The following is a 15,897-nucleotide window of genomic DNA, read 5'->3' on the forward strand; positions in this document are numbered from 1 at the left end:
TAATTAAGCGTTTGATCATGAATAACACATTGAACCTTTTGTGCAGGTATCCCAACTATTTACCTCCATCGTGGGATTCCAAGGAGCAACTGTGGTTGGTTACCAACCTGCGTAAGTAGACCTCTTCAAGATCTTCTTCATGAAAGCTTATACATAGATCATTGTACACCTGACCGTGTATTTATTTACCTTCAGAAGCTTTGAATGAAATAAGCTGGTGTTTATCCGGCTGCTTTTTTTAGGAGTCGACATACACAGTTGCCGTAAGATTTCTTCCAAATTATTATATTTCGTCGTTTGTTAATATACCATTACCAAATCAAAATAGAATTGAATGCTTTGCTGATATGATCTTTTTCATAGAAAACAAGTGTGTATGGTTTTCTATCATTTCAGCCCTGACAATCAAGTAAAAGTATCAATTGCTGTCTTTGTTGCTGAGTTTGCTGCTACTACCATGAAGCAAACATTTGTTGTTGCTGTAAGCACTGGCAACTTGGGATCTATATCGGTGAATGCAAGCTCCGCCGTCATTGTTCAACAAGGTAAGGATTTATTTATTAAAGATGATTATCACTTCTTATCCTTGCGTTTGTTGTGCTGCTCTTTGCAACGTTAATTTCAATAACTTTTTTTCCACTGGTCGTCATATTATAAAAGAGGCTACGTTGGTGAAAAGAGCCATGTTGTTGTGTAGTGGGTCAAGATCCCTCCTTCATGAAACCGACATCAGTCACAATTTTTACTCTGCTCTGTCTTCCTTTCACCAGAAACGAATTCAACCATAGTAAGTCTGGTAGTTCAAAGGAATTGCAGTGCAGATCTACTCAACCCGGAGTCAGCGATGTACATTGCCCTGGTCGCTCAAATTGAATCTGCGGTGAGATCATATGACGCATTTATTGATGACTAGGCATATAAAAAGTGTTGTTTAGAGCTGAAGACACTTTGTCCATGTCGACGCTAAAATCTCTCAGGAGTTTCCTTTTGCTTTAAGTAGTATTGCTAGCAATTCACACACAAGGAAACACTAGTTACATGTATGATTGTGTTTCATATTAATTGATAACATTTTCTCGTGGGTTTTGTTTGGTGATTTAGAATTGTTGGCAACATTTTAGACATCTATATCATTTTTGGGCAGCTTGACATACTTGATGCCTTGTGACTAATAAGCCCTTTAATTGATCATTTTTAGGTGCTGTCTATTCTTCAAAACATCCCAGGGGTCGTCTCCATTGAAGTGAGCGGCATCAGTTGCTCGTAAGTCCAGTTTTGTGTTTACAATACATTTCTATTGACTTCAGACCGATTCCTAGTCCAACCTTTGCATTTACCACCAGTGCACTGCGACACATTGCTGTATAATTATCGGACGTTGACAACCTTTTTTTTGTTCTCTCCAGTGGGCTTTACATCAGAGTAACCATTACTGTAGTGGTGGTGTCCACGTCCTCTAGTTCACTAGTGACGACAGTCTCTACAGCGGTATCATCAGGGAATGTGGGAGGCCTGACTGTCGATCCGACTTCATTCATTTCAGGAGACGAAGGTCCGTAGATCATATTCAGGATTATTGTAATGTCTCTCTGTCTAAATAGATTAATGCAGACGTATTTTCTAAAAGTGCAAGAGTTTCATAATCGTTGCAAGTTATTGTGGCCTAACATTATAGCATTTTGTTTTCTCCATATGTACTCAGGAACCGTTCAATATCCTTGTGAAGTCGTCCGTTGGGTGTATATAGTGGAAATAAACACTGAAATAGCACATGTGACCAGTTAACAATATTATATTATTTTTTTTACAGCTTTAGTGTGTCGAACACCTCTGGACATCATTTTGCTGTTGGATGGATCAGGAAGCGTAGGGGCCTACAACTTTGAGAAAGTGAAACAGTTTTCTCAAAAGCTCGTCGAGACCTTTGACATCGGTCCATCTGGAACGCAAATAGGGGTTATCCAATACAGCACGCGTGTGAGACAGGAATTCTCCATGAACAGCTTCCAAAGCAAAGAAGCTTTGTCCAATGCAATCGACGATATTGCATACATGCGAGGCGGTACACGGACTGGAAGGGCTATCAGGTATGTGAGCAGGTACGGCTTTGCAAGATCGGATGGAGCTCGTCCGGGAGTAGCAAAAGTGCTTATTGTCGTCACAGATGGCATTTCGTATGACGGAGTGGCAACACCAGCATATAAAGCAAGACAGAAGGGAATCCTTGTCTACGCTATTGGTGTGTCAGGCTACGACCTGACGCAGCTCGAGCAGATCGCCAGCAATAACAGGACCTTGGCTGTGGTGGACAACTTCAACCTGCTGGATAGTCTGAGGAACACACTTTTGACTGGAGTTTGTGATGGTAAATATGTTTTTGCATTTTTGTCAGGTTTTGGGGTCGAGAAATTGATTTTTTGTAAAGACGCAGGCCTTACACACTTATTTATCTTATCATTTTCAGCCGTGCCACCAGTCTTTGTGTGTGTAACATTGACTACCCAGTTCTCCATACAACTGAGAAACCCTGACTCGAGCGAATTCTCCAGCATCACCAGTGCTCTCATTGCAGAGGTTGGGAAATGTTTCTTGCCATTGGAATTAAAGCATGTATACATACCTCAATTTCATCATATCACCTTGACTTTTGTCTGAATAAAATCATCGCTTTACCGGTAAATCGTCACAGGAATAAATAAAGCGTTTGATCATGAATAACACATTGAACCTTTTGTGCAGGTATCCCAACTATTTACCTCCATCGTGGGATTCCAAGGAGCAACTGTGGTTGGTTACCAACCTGCGTAAGTAGACCTCTTCAAGATCATCTTCATGAAAGCTTATACATGGATCATTGTACACCTGACCGTGTATTATAGTCTCTTATTACCTCCATGAAATGTCATGGAATGGAGGTTATATTTTCTGTTATGTGTCTCTGTCTGTGTAGATGATTACTCAAGAACGGCTGGATGGATTGGTTTCATACTTGTTGTGTTGGTGGGGTGTGATGAAAGCTCGAATCGATGAGATTTTGGGCGCCGTATCTGTCGTTATAATGGATGTAATAATATCAGAAATCACCCCTATATCTGCGATATATTGGAACAGGCATCGTGCTTTAAGCCTTTGTTAATGGGCTTAGCTCATCTCAGATAGTGAGGTGATTTCTACGACAGCTGTTTGGATCTGTGTACAAGATTACTCAAGAACGGCTGGATGGATTGGTTTTATACTTGTTGTGTTGGTGGGGTATGATGAAAGCTCAAATCGTTGAGATTTTGGGGGCCGTATCTGTCGTTATAATCGATGTAATAATATCAGAAATCACCCCTATATCTGCGATATATTGGAACAGGCATTGTTAATGGGCTTAGCTTCAAGCAGATAGTGAGGTGTATGACAGCTGGTTGGGGAACCCCGAGCTTTTTGACCTGGTGTGTTATACTTCGTTTGCGCTGTTAGATTTTGTGCTCCGCGTGGCGTTATGACTCTATGCGTGGCTATAATATATATCTGGCATCAACTTGTCCCCGTATCCTACATGTAGGTATTGGTTGAAGGATATTTCAAGAACACCACGCTACCATATGGCGTCGATCTATTAAACTCACATTATACTTCAAGTGTCACATATTTATATTTCCTAATCAGATGGACATTGTTTTTGTCTTTGAATGAAAAACCAGTTCTCTCCCATAACAGTAATATCCATTACTCTCAAATACAACCGACCATCAACATACATAACATCCACAAAAAGCAATAAATATTTCATGGAGGTATAAGGTCCCCGAACTCTAGTTATATTATTCAGACCTTCAGAAGCTTTGAATGAAATAAGCTGGTGTTTATCCGGCTCCTTTTTTTAGGAGTCGACATACACAGTTGCCGTAATATTTCTTCCAAATTATTATATTTCGTCGTTTGTTAATATACCATTACCAAATCAAAATAGAATTGAATGCTTTGCTGATATGATCTTTTTCATAGAAAACAAGTGTGTATGGTTTTCTATCATTTCAGCCCTGACAATCAAGTAAAAGTATCAATTGCTGTCTTTGTTGCTGAGTTTGCTGCTACTACCATGAAGCAAACATTTGTTGTTGCTGTAAGCACTGGCAACTTGGGATCTATATCGGTGAATGCAAGCTCCGCCGTCATTGTTCAACAAGGTAAGGATTGATTTATTAAAGATGATTATCACTTCTTATCCTTGCGTTTGTTGTGCTGCTCTTTGCAACGTTAATTTCAATAACTTTTTTCCACTGGTCGTCGTATTATAAAAGAGGTTACGTTGGCGAAAAGAGCCATGTTGTTGTGTAGTAAGTCAAGATCTCTCCTTCATGAAACCGACATTAGTCACAACTTTTACTCTGCTCTGTCTTCCTTTCACCAGAAACGAATTCAACCATAGTAAGTCTGGTAGTTCAAAGGAATTGCAGTGCAGATCTACTCAACCCGGAGTCAGCGATGTACATTGCCCTGGTCGCTCAAATTGAATCTGCGGTGAGATCATATGACGCATTTATTGATGACTAGGCATATAAAAAGTGTTGTTTAGAGCTGAAGACACTTTGTCCATGTCGACGCTAAAATCTCTCAGGAGTTTCCTTTTGCTTTATGTAGTATTGCTAGCAATTCACACACAAGGAAACACTAGTTACATGCATGATTGTGTTTCATATTAATTGATAACATTTTCTCGTGGGTTTTGTTTGGTGATTTTGAATTGTTGGCAAGATTTTAGACATCTATATCATTTTCAGGCAGATTAACATACTTGATGCCTTGTGACTAATAAGCCCTTTAATTGATCATTTTTAGGTGCTGTCTATTCTTCAAAACATCCCAGGGGTCGTCTCCATTGAAGTGAGCGGCATCAGTTGCTCGTAAGTCCAGTTTTGTGTTTACAAAACATTTCTGTTGACTTCAGACCGATTCCTAGTCCAACCTTTGCATTTACCACCAGTGCACTGCGACACATTGCTGTATAATTATCGGACGTTGACAACCTTTTTTTTTGTTCTCTCCAGTGGGCTTTACATCAGAGTAACCATTACTGTAGTGGTGGTGTCCACGTCCTCTAGTTCACTAGTGACGACAGTCTCTACAGCTGTATCATCAGGGAATGTGGGAGGCCTGACTGTCGATCCGACTTCATTCATTTCAGGAGACGAAGGTCCGTAGATCATATTCAGGAATATTATAATGTCTCTTTGTCTAAATAAATTAATGCAGACGTAATTTTTAAAAGTGCAAGAGTTTCATAATCGTTGCAAGTTATTGTGGCCTAACATTATAGCATTTTGTTTTCTCCATATGTACTCAAGAACCGTTCAATATCCTTGTGAAGTCGTCCGTTGGGTGTATATAGTGGAAATATACACTTAAATAGCACATGTGACCAGTTAACAATTATATTTTTTTTTTTACAGCTTTAGTGTGTCGAACACCTCTGGACATCATTTTGCTGTTGGATGGATCAGGAAGCGTAGGGGCCTACAACTTTGAGAAAGTGAAACAGTTTTCTCAAAAGCTCGTCGAGACCTTTGACATCGGTCCATCTGCAACGCAAATAGGGGTTATCCAATACAGCACGCGTGTGAGACAGGAATTCTCCATGAACAGCTTCCAAAGCAAAGAAGCTTTGTCCAATGCAATCGACGATATTCCATACATGCGAGGCGGTACACTGACTGGAAGGGCTATCAGGTATGTGAGCAGGTACGGCTTTGCAAGATCGGATGGAGCTCGTCCGGGAGTAGCAAAAGTGCTTATTGTCGTCACAGATGGCATTTCGTATGACGGAGTGGCAACACCAGCATATAAAGCAAGACAGAAGGGAATCCTTGTCTACGCTATTGGTGTGTCAGGCTACGACCTGACGCAGCTCGAGCAGATCGCCAGCAATAACAGGACCTTGGCTGTGGTGGACAACTTCAACCTGCTGGATAGTCTGAGGAACACACTTTTGACTGGAGTTTGTGATGGTAAATATGTTTTTGCATTTTTGTCAGGTTTTGGGGTCGAGAAATTGATTTTTTGTAAAGACGCAGGCCTTACACACTTATTTATCTTATCATTTTCAGCCGTGCCACCAGTCTTTGTGTGTGTAACATTGACTACCCAGTTCTCCATACAACTGAGAAACCCTGACTCGAGCGAATTCTCCAGCATCACCAGTGCTCTCATTGCAGAGGCAGGGAAATGTTTCTTGCCATTGGAATTAAAGCATGTATACATACCTCAATTTCATCATATCACCTTGACTTTTGTCTGAATAAACTCATCGCTTTACCGGTAAATCGTCACAGGAATAAATAAAGCGTTTGATCATGAATAACACATTGAACCTTTTGTGCAGGTATCCCAACTATTTACCTCCATCGTGGGATTCCAAGGAGCAACTGTGGTTGGTTACCAACCTGCGTAAGTAGACCTCTTCAAGATCATCTTCATGAAAGCTAAGCCTTATACATGGATCATTGTACACCTGACCGTGTATTATAGTCTCTTATTATATTATTCAGACCTTCAGAAGCTTTGAATGAAATAAGCTGGTGTTTATCCGGCTCCTTTTTTTAGGAGTCGACATACACAGTTGCCGTAATATTTCTTCCAAATTATTATATTTCGTCGTTTGTTAATATACCATTACCAAATCAAAATAGAATTGAATGCTTTGCTGATATGATCTTTTTCATAGAAAACAAGTGTGTATGGTTTTCTATCATTTCAGCCCTGACAATCAAGTAAAAGTATCAATTGCTGTCTTTGTTGCTGAGTTTGCTGCTACTACCATGAAGCAAACATTTGTTGTTGCTGTAAGCACTGGCAACTTGGGATCTATATCGGTGAATGCAAGCTCCGCCGTCATTGTTCAACAAGGTAAGGATTTATTTATTAAAGATGATTATCACTTCTTATCCTTGCGTTTGTTGTGCTGCTCTTTGCAACGTTAATTTCAATAACTTTTTTTCCACTGGTCGTCATATTATAAAAGAGGCTACGTTGGTGAAAAGAGCCATGTTGTTGTGTAGTGGGTCAAGATCTCTCCTTCATGAAACCGACATCAGTCACAATTTTTACTCTGCTCTGTCTTCCTTTCACCAGAAACGAATTCAACCATAGTAAGTCTGGTAGTTCAAAGGAATTGCAGTGCAGATCTACTCAACCCGGAGTCAGCGATGTACATTGCCCTGGTCGCTCAAATTGAATCTGCGGTGAGATCATATGACGCATTTATTGATGACTAGGCATATAAAAAGTGTTGTTTAGAGCTGAAGACACTTTGTCCATGTCGACGCTAAAATCTCTCAGGAGTTTCCTTTTGCTTTAAGTAGTATTGCTAGCAATTCACACACAAGGAAACACTAGTTACATGTATGATTGTGTTTCATATTAATTGATAACATTTTCTCGTGGGTTTTGTTTGGTGATTTAGAATTGTTGGCAACATTTTAGACATCTATATCATTTTTGGGCAGCTTGACATACTTGATGCCTTGTGACTAATAAGCCCTTTAATTGATCATTTTTAGGTGCTGTCTATTCTTCAAAACATCCCAGGGGTCGTCTCCATTGAAGTGAGCGGCATCAGTTGCTCGTAAGTCCAGTTTTGTGTTTACAATACATTTCTATTGACTTCAGACCGAGTCCTAGTCCAACCTTTGCATTTACCACTAGTGCACTGCGACACATTGCTGTATAATTATCGGACGATAACAGATTTTTTTTTTGTTCTCTCCAGTGGGCTTTACATCAGAGTAACCATTACTGTAGTGGTGGTGTCCACGTCCTCTAGTTCACTAGTGACGACAGTCTCTACAGCTGTGTCATCAGGGAATGTGGGAGGCCTGACTGTCGATCCAACTTCATTCATTTCAGGAGACGAAGGTCCGTAGATCATATTCAGGATTATTGTAATGTCTCTGTGTCTAAATAGATTAATGCAGACGTATTTCTAAAAGTGCAAGAGTTTCATAATCGTTGCAAGTTATTGTGGCCTAACATTATAGCATTTTGTTTTCTCCATATGTACTCAGGAACCGTTCAATATCCTTGTGAAGTCGTCCGTTGGGTGTATATAGTGGAAATAAACACTTAAATAGCACATGTGACCAGTTAACAATATTATATTATATAATTTTTTTTTTACAGCTTTAGTGTGTCGAACACCTCTGGACATCATTTTGCTGTTGGATGGATCAGGAAGCGTAGGGGCCTACAACTTTGAGAAAGTGAAACAGTTTTCTCAAAAGCTCGTCGAGACCTTTGACATCGGTCCATCTGCAACGCAAATAGGGGTTATCCAATACAGCACGCGTGTGAGACAGGAATTCTCCATGAACAGCTTCCAAAGCAAAGAAGCTTTGTCCAATGCAATCGACGATATTGCATACATGCGAGGCGGTACACTGACTGGAAGGGCTATCAGGTATGTGAGCAGGTACGGCTTTGCAAGATCGGATGGAGCTCGTCCGGGAGTAGCAAAAGTGCTTATTGTCGTCACAGATGGCATTTCGTATGACGGAGTGGCAACACCAGCATATAAAGCAAGACAGAAGGGAATCCTTGTCTACGCTATTGGTGTGTCAGGCTACGACCTGACGCAGCTCGAGCAGATCGCCAGCAATAACAGGACCTTGGCTGTGGTGGACAACTTCAACCTGCTGGATAGTCTGAGGAACACACTTTTGACTGGAGTTTGTGATGGTAAATATGTTTTTGCATTTTTGTCAGGTTTTGGGGTCGAGAAATTGATTTTTTTGTAAAGACGCAGGCCTTACACACTTATTTATCTTATCATTTTCAGCCGTGCCACCAGTCTTTGTGTGTGTAACATTGACTACCCAGTTCTCCATACAACTGAGAAACCCTGACTCGAGCGAATTCTCCAGCATCACCAGTGCTCTCATTGCAGAGGTAGGGAAATGTTTCTTGCCATTGGAATTAAAGCATGTATACATACCTCAATTTCATCATATCACCTTGACTTTTGTCTGAATAAAATCATCGCTTTACCGGTAAATCGTCACAGGAATAAATAAAGCGTTTGATCATGAATAACACATTGAACCTTTTGTGCAGGTATCCCAACTATTTACCTCCATCGTGGGATTCCAAGGAGCAACTGTGGTTGGTTACCAACCTGCGTAAGTAGACCTCTTCAAGATCATCTTCATGAAAGCTTATACATGGATCATTGTACACCTGACCGTGTATTATAGTCTCTTATTATATTATTCAGACCTTCAGAAGCTTTGAATGAAATAAGCTGGTGTTTATCCGGCTCCTTTTTTTAGGAGTCGACATACACAGTTGCCGTAATATTTCTTCCAAATTATTATATTTCGTCGTTTGTTAATATACCATTACCAAATCAAAATAGAATTGAATGCTTTGCTGATATGATCTTTTTCATCGAAAACAAGTGTGTGTGGTTTTCTATCATTTCAGCCCTGACAATCAAGTAAAAGTATCAATTGCTGTCTTTGTTGCTGAGTTTGCTGCTACTACCATGAAGCAAACATTTGTTGTTGCTGTAAGCACTGGCAACTTGGGATCTATATCGGTGAATGCAAGCTCCGCCGTCATTGTTCAACAAGGTAAGGATTGATTTATTAAAGATGATTATCACTTCTTATCCTTGCGTTTGTTGTGCTGCTCTTTGCAACGTTAATTTCAATAACTTTTTTCCACTGGTCGTCGTATTATAAAAGAGGTTACGTTGGCGAAAAGAGCCATGTTGTTGTGTAGTAAGTCAAGATCTCTCCTTCATGAAACCGACATTAGTCACAATTTTTACTCTGCTCTGTCTTCCTTTCACCAGAAACGAATTCAACCATAGTAAGTCTGGTAGTTCAAAGGAATTGCAGTGCAGATCTACTCAACCCGGAGTCAGCGATGTACATTGCCCTGGTCGCTCAAATTGAATCTGCGGTGAGATCATATGACGCATTTATTGATGACTAGGCATATAAAAAGTGTTGTTTAGAGCTGAAGACACTTTGTCCATGTCGACGCTAAAATCTCTCAGGAGTTTCCTTTTGCTTTATGTAGTATTGCTAGCAATTCACACACAAGGAAACACTAGTTACATGCATGATTGTGTTTCATATTAATTGATAACATTTTCTCGTGGGTTTTGTTTGGTGATTTTGAATTGTTGGCAAGATTTTAGACATCTATATCATTTTCAGGCAGCTTAACATACTTGATGCCTTGTGACTAATAAGCCCTTTAATTGATCATTTTTAGGTGCTGTCTATTCTTCAAAACATCCCAGGGGTCGTCTCCATTGAAGTGAGCGGCATCAGTTGCTCGTAAGTCCAGTTTTGTGTTTACAAAACATTTCTGTTGACTTCAGACCGAGGCCTAGTCCAACCTTTGCATTTAGCACCAGTGCACTGCGACACATTGCTGTATAATTATCGGACGTTGACAACCTTTTTTTTGTTCTCTCCAGTGGGCTTTACATCAGAGTAACCATTACTGTAGTGGTGGTGTCCACGTCCTCTAGTTCACTAGTGACGACAGTCTCTACAGCGGTATCATCAGGGAATGTGGGAGGCCTGACTGTCGATCCGACTTCATTCATTTCAGGAGACGAAGGTCCGTAGATCATATTCAGGATTATTGTAATGTCTCTCTGTCTAAATAGATTAATGCAGACGTATTTTCTAAAAGTGCAAGAGTTTCATAATCGTTGCAAGTTATTGTGGCCTAACATTATAGCATTTTGTTTTCTCCATATGTACTCAGGAACCTTTCAATATCCTTGTGAAGTCGTCCGTTGGGTGTATATAGTGGAAATAAACACTTAAATAGCACATGTGACCAGTTAACAATATTATATTATATTTTTTTTTACAGCTTTAGTGTGTCGAACACCTCTGGACATCATTTTGCTGTTGGATGGATCAGGAAGCGTAGGGGCCTACAACTTTGAGAAAGTGAAACAGTTTTCTCAAAAGCTCGTCGAGACCTTTGACATCGGTCCATCTGGAACGCAAATAGGGGTTATCCAATACAGCACGCGTGTGAGACAGGAATTCTCCATGAACAGCTTCCAAAGCAAAGAAGCTTTGTCCAATGCAATCGACGATATTGCATACATGCGAGGCGGTACACTGACTGGAAGGGCTATCAGGTATGTGAGCAGGTACGGCTTTGCAAGATCGGATGGAGCTCGTCCGGGAGTAGCAAAAGTGCTTATTGTCGTCACAGATGGCATTTCGTATGACGGAGTGGCAACACCAGCATATAAAGCAAGACAGAAGGGAATCCTTGTCTACGCTATTGGTGTGTCAGGCTACGACCTGACGCAGCTCGAGCAGATCGCCAGCAATAACAGGACCTTGGCTGTGGTGGACAACTTCAACCTGCTGGATAGTCTGAGGAACACACTTTTGACTGGAGTTTGTGATGGTAAATATGTTTTTGCATTTTTGTCAGGTTTTGGGGTCGAGAAGTTGATTTTTTGTAAAGACGCAGGCCTTACACACTTATCTATCTTATCATTTTCAGCCGTGCCACCAGTCTTTGTGTGTGTAACATTGACTACCCAGTTCTCCATACAACTGAGAAACCCTGACTCGAGCGAATTCTCCAGCATCACCAGTGCTCTCATTGCAGAGGTAGGGAAATGTTTCTTGCCATTGGAATTAAAGCATGTATACATACCTCAATTTCATCATATCACCTTGACTTTTGTCTGAATAAAATCATCGCTTTACCGGTAAATCGTCACAGGAATAAATAATTGAGCGTTTGATCATGAATAACACATTGAACCTTTTGTGCAGGTATCCCAACTATTTACCTCCATCGTGGGATTCCAAGGAGCAACTGTGGTTGGTTACCAACCTGCGTAAGTAGACCTCTTCAAGATCATCTTCATGAAAGCTTATACATGGATCATTGTACACCTGACCGTGTATTATAGTGTCTTATTATATTATTCAGACCTTCAGAAGCTTTGAATGAAATAAGCTGGTGTTTATCCGGCTCCTTTTTTTAGGAGTCGACATACACAGTTGCCGTAATATTTCTTCCAAATTATCATATTTCGTCGTTTGTTAATATACCATTACCAAATCAAAATAGAATTGAATGCTTTGCTGATATGATCTTTTTCATCGAAAACAAGTGTGTGTGGTTTTCTATCATTTCAGCCCTGACAATCAAGTAAAAGTATCAATTGCTGTCTTTGTTGCTGAGTTTGCTGCTACTACCATTAAGCAAACATTTGTTGTTGCTGTAAGCACTGGCAACTTGGGATCTATATCGGTGAATGCAAGCTCCGCCGTCATTGTTCAACAAGGTAAGGATTGATTTATTAAAGATGATTATCACTTCTTATCCTTGCGTTTGTTGTGCTGCTCTTTGCAACGTTAATTTCAATAACTTTGTTCCACTGGTCGTCGTATTATAAAAGAGGTTACGTTGGCGAAAAGAGCCATGTTGTTGTGTAGTAAGTCAAGATCTCTCCTTCATGAAACCGACATTAGTCACAATTTTTACTCTGCTCTGTCTTCCTTTCACCAGAAACGAATTCAACCATAGTAAGTCTGGTAGTTCAAAGGAATTGCAGTGCAGATCTACTCAACCCGGAGTCAGCGATGTACATTGCCCTGGTCGCTCAAATTGAATCTGCGGTGAGATCATATGACGCATTTATTGATGACTAGGCATATAAAAAGTGTTGTTTAGAGCTGAAGACACTTTGTCCATGTCGACGCTAAAATCTCTCAGGAGTTTCCTTTTGCTTTATGTAGTATTGCTAGCAATTCACACACAAGGAAACACTAGTTACATGCATGATTGTGTTCCATATTAATTGATAACATTTTCTCGTGGGTTTTGTTTGGTGATTTTGAATTGTTGCGGGATTTTAGACATCTATATCATTTTCAGGCAGATTAACATACTTGATGCCTTGTGACTAATAAGCCCTTTAATTGATCATTTTTAGGTGCTGTCTATTCTTCAAAACATCCCAGGGGTCGTCTCCATTGAAGTGAGCGGCATCAGTTGCTCGTAAGTCCAGTTTTGTGTTTACAAAACATTTCTGTTGACTTCAGACCGATTCCTAGTCCAACCTTTGCATTTACCACCAGTGCACTGCGACACATTGCTGTATAATTATCGGACGTTGACAACCTTTTTTTTGTTCTCTCCAGTGGGCTTTACATCAGAGTAACCATTACTGTAGTGGTGGTGTCCACGTCCTCTAGTTCACTAGTGACGACAGTCTCTACAGCGGTATCATCAGGGAATGTGGGAGGCCTGACTGTCGATCCGACTTCATTCATTTCAGGAGACGAAGGTCCGTAGATCATATTCAGGATTATTGTAATGTCTCTCTGTCTAAATAGATTAATGCAGACGTATTTTCTAAAAGTGCAAGAGTTTCATAATCGTTGCAAGTTATTGTGGCCTAACATTATAGCATTTTGTTTTCTCCATATGTACTCAGGAACCGTTCAATATCCTTGTGAAGTCGTCCGTTGGGTGTATATAGTGGAAATAAACACTGAAATAGCACATGTGACCAGTTAACAATATTATATTATTTTTTTTACAGCTTTAGTGTGTCGAACACCTCTGGACATCATTTTGCTGTTGGATGGATCAGGAAGCGTAGGGGCCTACAACTTTGAGAAAGTGAAACAGTTTTCTCAAAAGCTCGTCGAGACCTTTGACATCGGTCCATCTGGAACGCAAATAGGGGTTATCCAATACAGCACGCGTGTGAGACAGGAATTCTCCATGAACAGCTTCCAAAGCAAAGAAGCTTTGTCCAATGCAATCGACGATATTGCATACATGCGAGGCGGTACACGGACTGGAAGGGCTATCAGGTATGTGAGCAGGTACGGCTTTGCAAGATCGGATGGAGCTCGTCCGGGAGTAGCAAAAGTGCTTATTGTCGTCACAGATGGCATTTCGTATGACGGAGTGGCAACACCAGCATATAAAGCAAGACAGAAGGGAATCCTTGTCTACGCTATTGGTGTGTCAGGCTACGACCTGACGCAGCTCGAGCAGATCGCCAGCAATAACAGGACCTTGGCTGTGGTGGACAACTTCAACCTGCTGGATAGTCTGAGGAACACACTTTTGACTGGAGTTTGTGATGGTAAATATGTTTTTGCATTTTTGTCAGGTTTTGGGATCGAGAAATTGATTTTTTGTAAAGACGCAGGCCTTACACACTTATTCATCTTGTCATTTTCAGCCGTGCCGCCAGTCTTTGTGTGTGTAACATTGACTACCCAGTTCTCCATACAACTGAGAAACCCTGACTCGAGCGAATTCTCCAGCATCACCAGTGCTCTCATTGCAGAGGTAGGGAAATGTTTCTTGCCATTGGAATTAAAGCATGTATACATACCTCAATTTCATCATATCACCTTGACTTTTATCTGAATAAAATCATGGCTTTACCGGTAAATCGTCACAGGAATAAATAATTGAGCGTTTGATCATGAATAACACATTGAACCTTTTGTGCAGGTATCCCAACTATTTACCTCCATCGTGGGATTCCAAGGAGCAACTGTGGTTGGTTACCAACCTGCGTAAGTAGACCTCTTCAAGATCTTCTTCATTAAAGCTTATACATGTATCATTGTACACCTGACCGTGTAGTTATTTATCTTCAGAAGCTCTGAATGAAATAGGCTGGTGTTTATCCGGCTCCTTTTTTTAGGAGTCGACATACACAGTTGCCGTAATATTTCTTCCAAATTATTATATTTCGTCGTTTGTTGATATACCATTACCAAATCAAAATGGAATTGAATGCTTTGCTGATATGATATTTTTCATAGAAAACAAATGTGTAATGGTTTGCTATCATTTCAGCCCTGACAATCAAGTAAAAGTATCAATTGCTGTCTTTGTTGCTGAGTTTGCTGCTACTACCATGAAGCAAACATTTGTTGTTGCTGTAAGCACTGGCAACTTGGGATCTATATCGGTGAATGCAAGCTCCGCTGTCATTGTTCGACAAGGTAAGGATTGATTTATTAAAGATGATTATCACTTCTTATCCTTGCGTTTGTTGTGCTGCTCTTTGCAACGTTAATTTCAATAACTTTTTTCCACTGGTCGTCGTATTATAAAAGAGGTTACGTTGGCGAAAAGAGCCATGTTGTTGTGTAGTAAGTCAAGATCTCTCCTTCATGAAACCGACATCAGTCACAACTTTTACTCTGCTCTGTCTTCTTTTCACCAGAAACGAATTCAACCATAGTAAGTCTGGTAGTTCAAAGGAATTGCAGTGCAGATCTACTCAACCCGGAGTCAGCGATGTACATTGCCCTGGTCGCTCAAATTGAATCTGCGGTGAGATCATATGACGAATTTATTGATGAGTAGGCATATAAAAAGTGTTGTTTAGAGCTGAAGACACTTTGTCCATGTCGACGCTCAAACCTCTCAGGAAATTTTGCTTGCTTTCATTAGTATTGCTAGCAATTCACACACAAGAAAACACTAGTTACATGTATGATTGTGTTCCATATTAATTGATAACATTTTCTCGTGGGCTTTGTTTGGTGATTTTGAATTGTTGGCAAGATTTTAGACATCTATATCAATTTTGGGCAGCTTGACATACTTGATGCCTTGTGACTAAAGCCCTTTAATTGATCATTTTCAGGTGCTATCTATTCTTCAAAACATCCCAGGGGTCGTCTCCATTGAAGTGAGCGGCATCAGTTGCTCGTAAGTCCAGTTTTGTGTTTACAAAACATTTCTGTTGACTTCAGACCGATTCCTAGTCCAACCTTTGCATTTACCACCAGTGCACTGCGACACATTGCTGTATAATTATCGGACGTTGACAACCTTTTTTTTTTCGGTCTCTCCAGTGGGCTTTACATC

General features: G+C 40.4%; 1 protein-coding gene across 1 annotated transcript in view; it reads left to right on the forward strand.

The window, feature by feature from the left end:
- Nucleotides 1-15,742, forward strand: part of LOC118404170 — a 24,696-nt gene extending 8,954 nt beyond the window's left edge. Inside the window, exons 15-48 of the mRNA XM_035803192.1 lie at nt 1,811-2,365; nt 2,465-2,574; nt 2,740-2,804; nt 4,027-4,175; nt 4,400-4,509; nt 4,828-4,892; nt 5,037-5,182; nt 5,439-5,993; nt 6,093-6,202; nt 6,368-6,432; nt 6,743-6,891; nt 7,117-7,226; nt 7,545-7,609; nt 7,754-7,899; nt 8,164-8,718; nt 8,819-8,928; nt 9,094-9,158; nt 9,463-9,611; nt 9,836-9,945; nt 10,264-10,328; nt 10,472-10,617; nt 10,879-11,433; nt 11,533-11,642; nt 11,811-11,875; nt 12,180-12,328; nt 12,553-12,662; nt 12,980-13,044; nt 13,188-13,333; nt 13,592-14,146; nt 14,246-14,355; nt 14,524-14,588; nt 14,875-15,023; nt 15,248-15,357; nt 15,674-15,742. Of these exons, the coding sequence (XP_035659085.1) occupies nt 1,811-2,365; nt 2,465-2,574; nt 2,740-2,804; nt 4,027-4,175; nt 4,400-4,509; nt 4,828-4,892; nt 5,037-5,182; nt 5,439-5,993; nt 6,093-6,202; nt 6,368-6,432; nt 6,743-6,891; nt 7,117-7,226; nt 7,545-7,609; nt 7,754-7,899; nt 8,164-8,718; nt 8,819-8,928; nt 9,094-9,158; nt 9,463-9,611; nt 9,836-9,945; nt 10,264-10,328; nt 10,472-10,617; nt 10,879-11,433; nt 11,533-11,642; nt 11,811-11,875; nt 12,180-12,328; nt 12,553-12,662; nt 12,980-13,044; nt 13,188-13,333; nt 13,592-14,146; nt 14,246-14,355; nt 14,524-14,588; nt 14,875-15,023; nt 15,248-15,357; nt 15,674-15,742 (5,858 nt within the window). The remainder of the gene's footprint in view (nt 1-1,810; nt 2,366-2,464; nt 2,575-2,739; nt 2,805-4,026; nt 4,176-4,399; nt 4,510-4,827; nt 4,893-5,036; nt 5,183-5,438; nt 5,994-6,092; nt 6,203-6,367; nt 6,433-6,742; nt 6,892-7,116; nt 7,227-7,544; nt 7,610-7,753; nt 7,900-8,163; nt 8,719-8,818; nt 8,929-9,093; nt 9,159-9,462; nt 9,612-9,835; nt 9,946-10,263; nt 10,329-10,471; nt 10,618-10,878; nt 11,434-11,532; nt 11,643-11,810; nt 11,876-12,179; nt 12,329-12,552; nt 12,663-12,979; nt 13,045-13,187; nt 13,334-13,591; nt 14,147-14,245; nt 14,356-14,523; nt 14,589-14,874; nt 15,024-15,247; nt 15,358-15,673) is intronic.
- Nucleotides 15,743-15,897: the final 155 nt, after the last annotated feature.

Source organism: Branchiostoma floridae, chromosome 2 (genome assembly GCF_000003815.2).
Source record: "Branchiostoma floridae strain S238N-H82 chromosome 2, Bfl_VNyyK, whole genome shotgun sequence".
NCBI classification, from domain to species: domain Eukaryota; kingdom Metazoa; phylum Chordata; class Leptocardii; order Amphioxiformes; family Branchiostomatidae; genus Branchiostoma; species Branchiostoma floridae.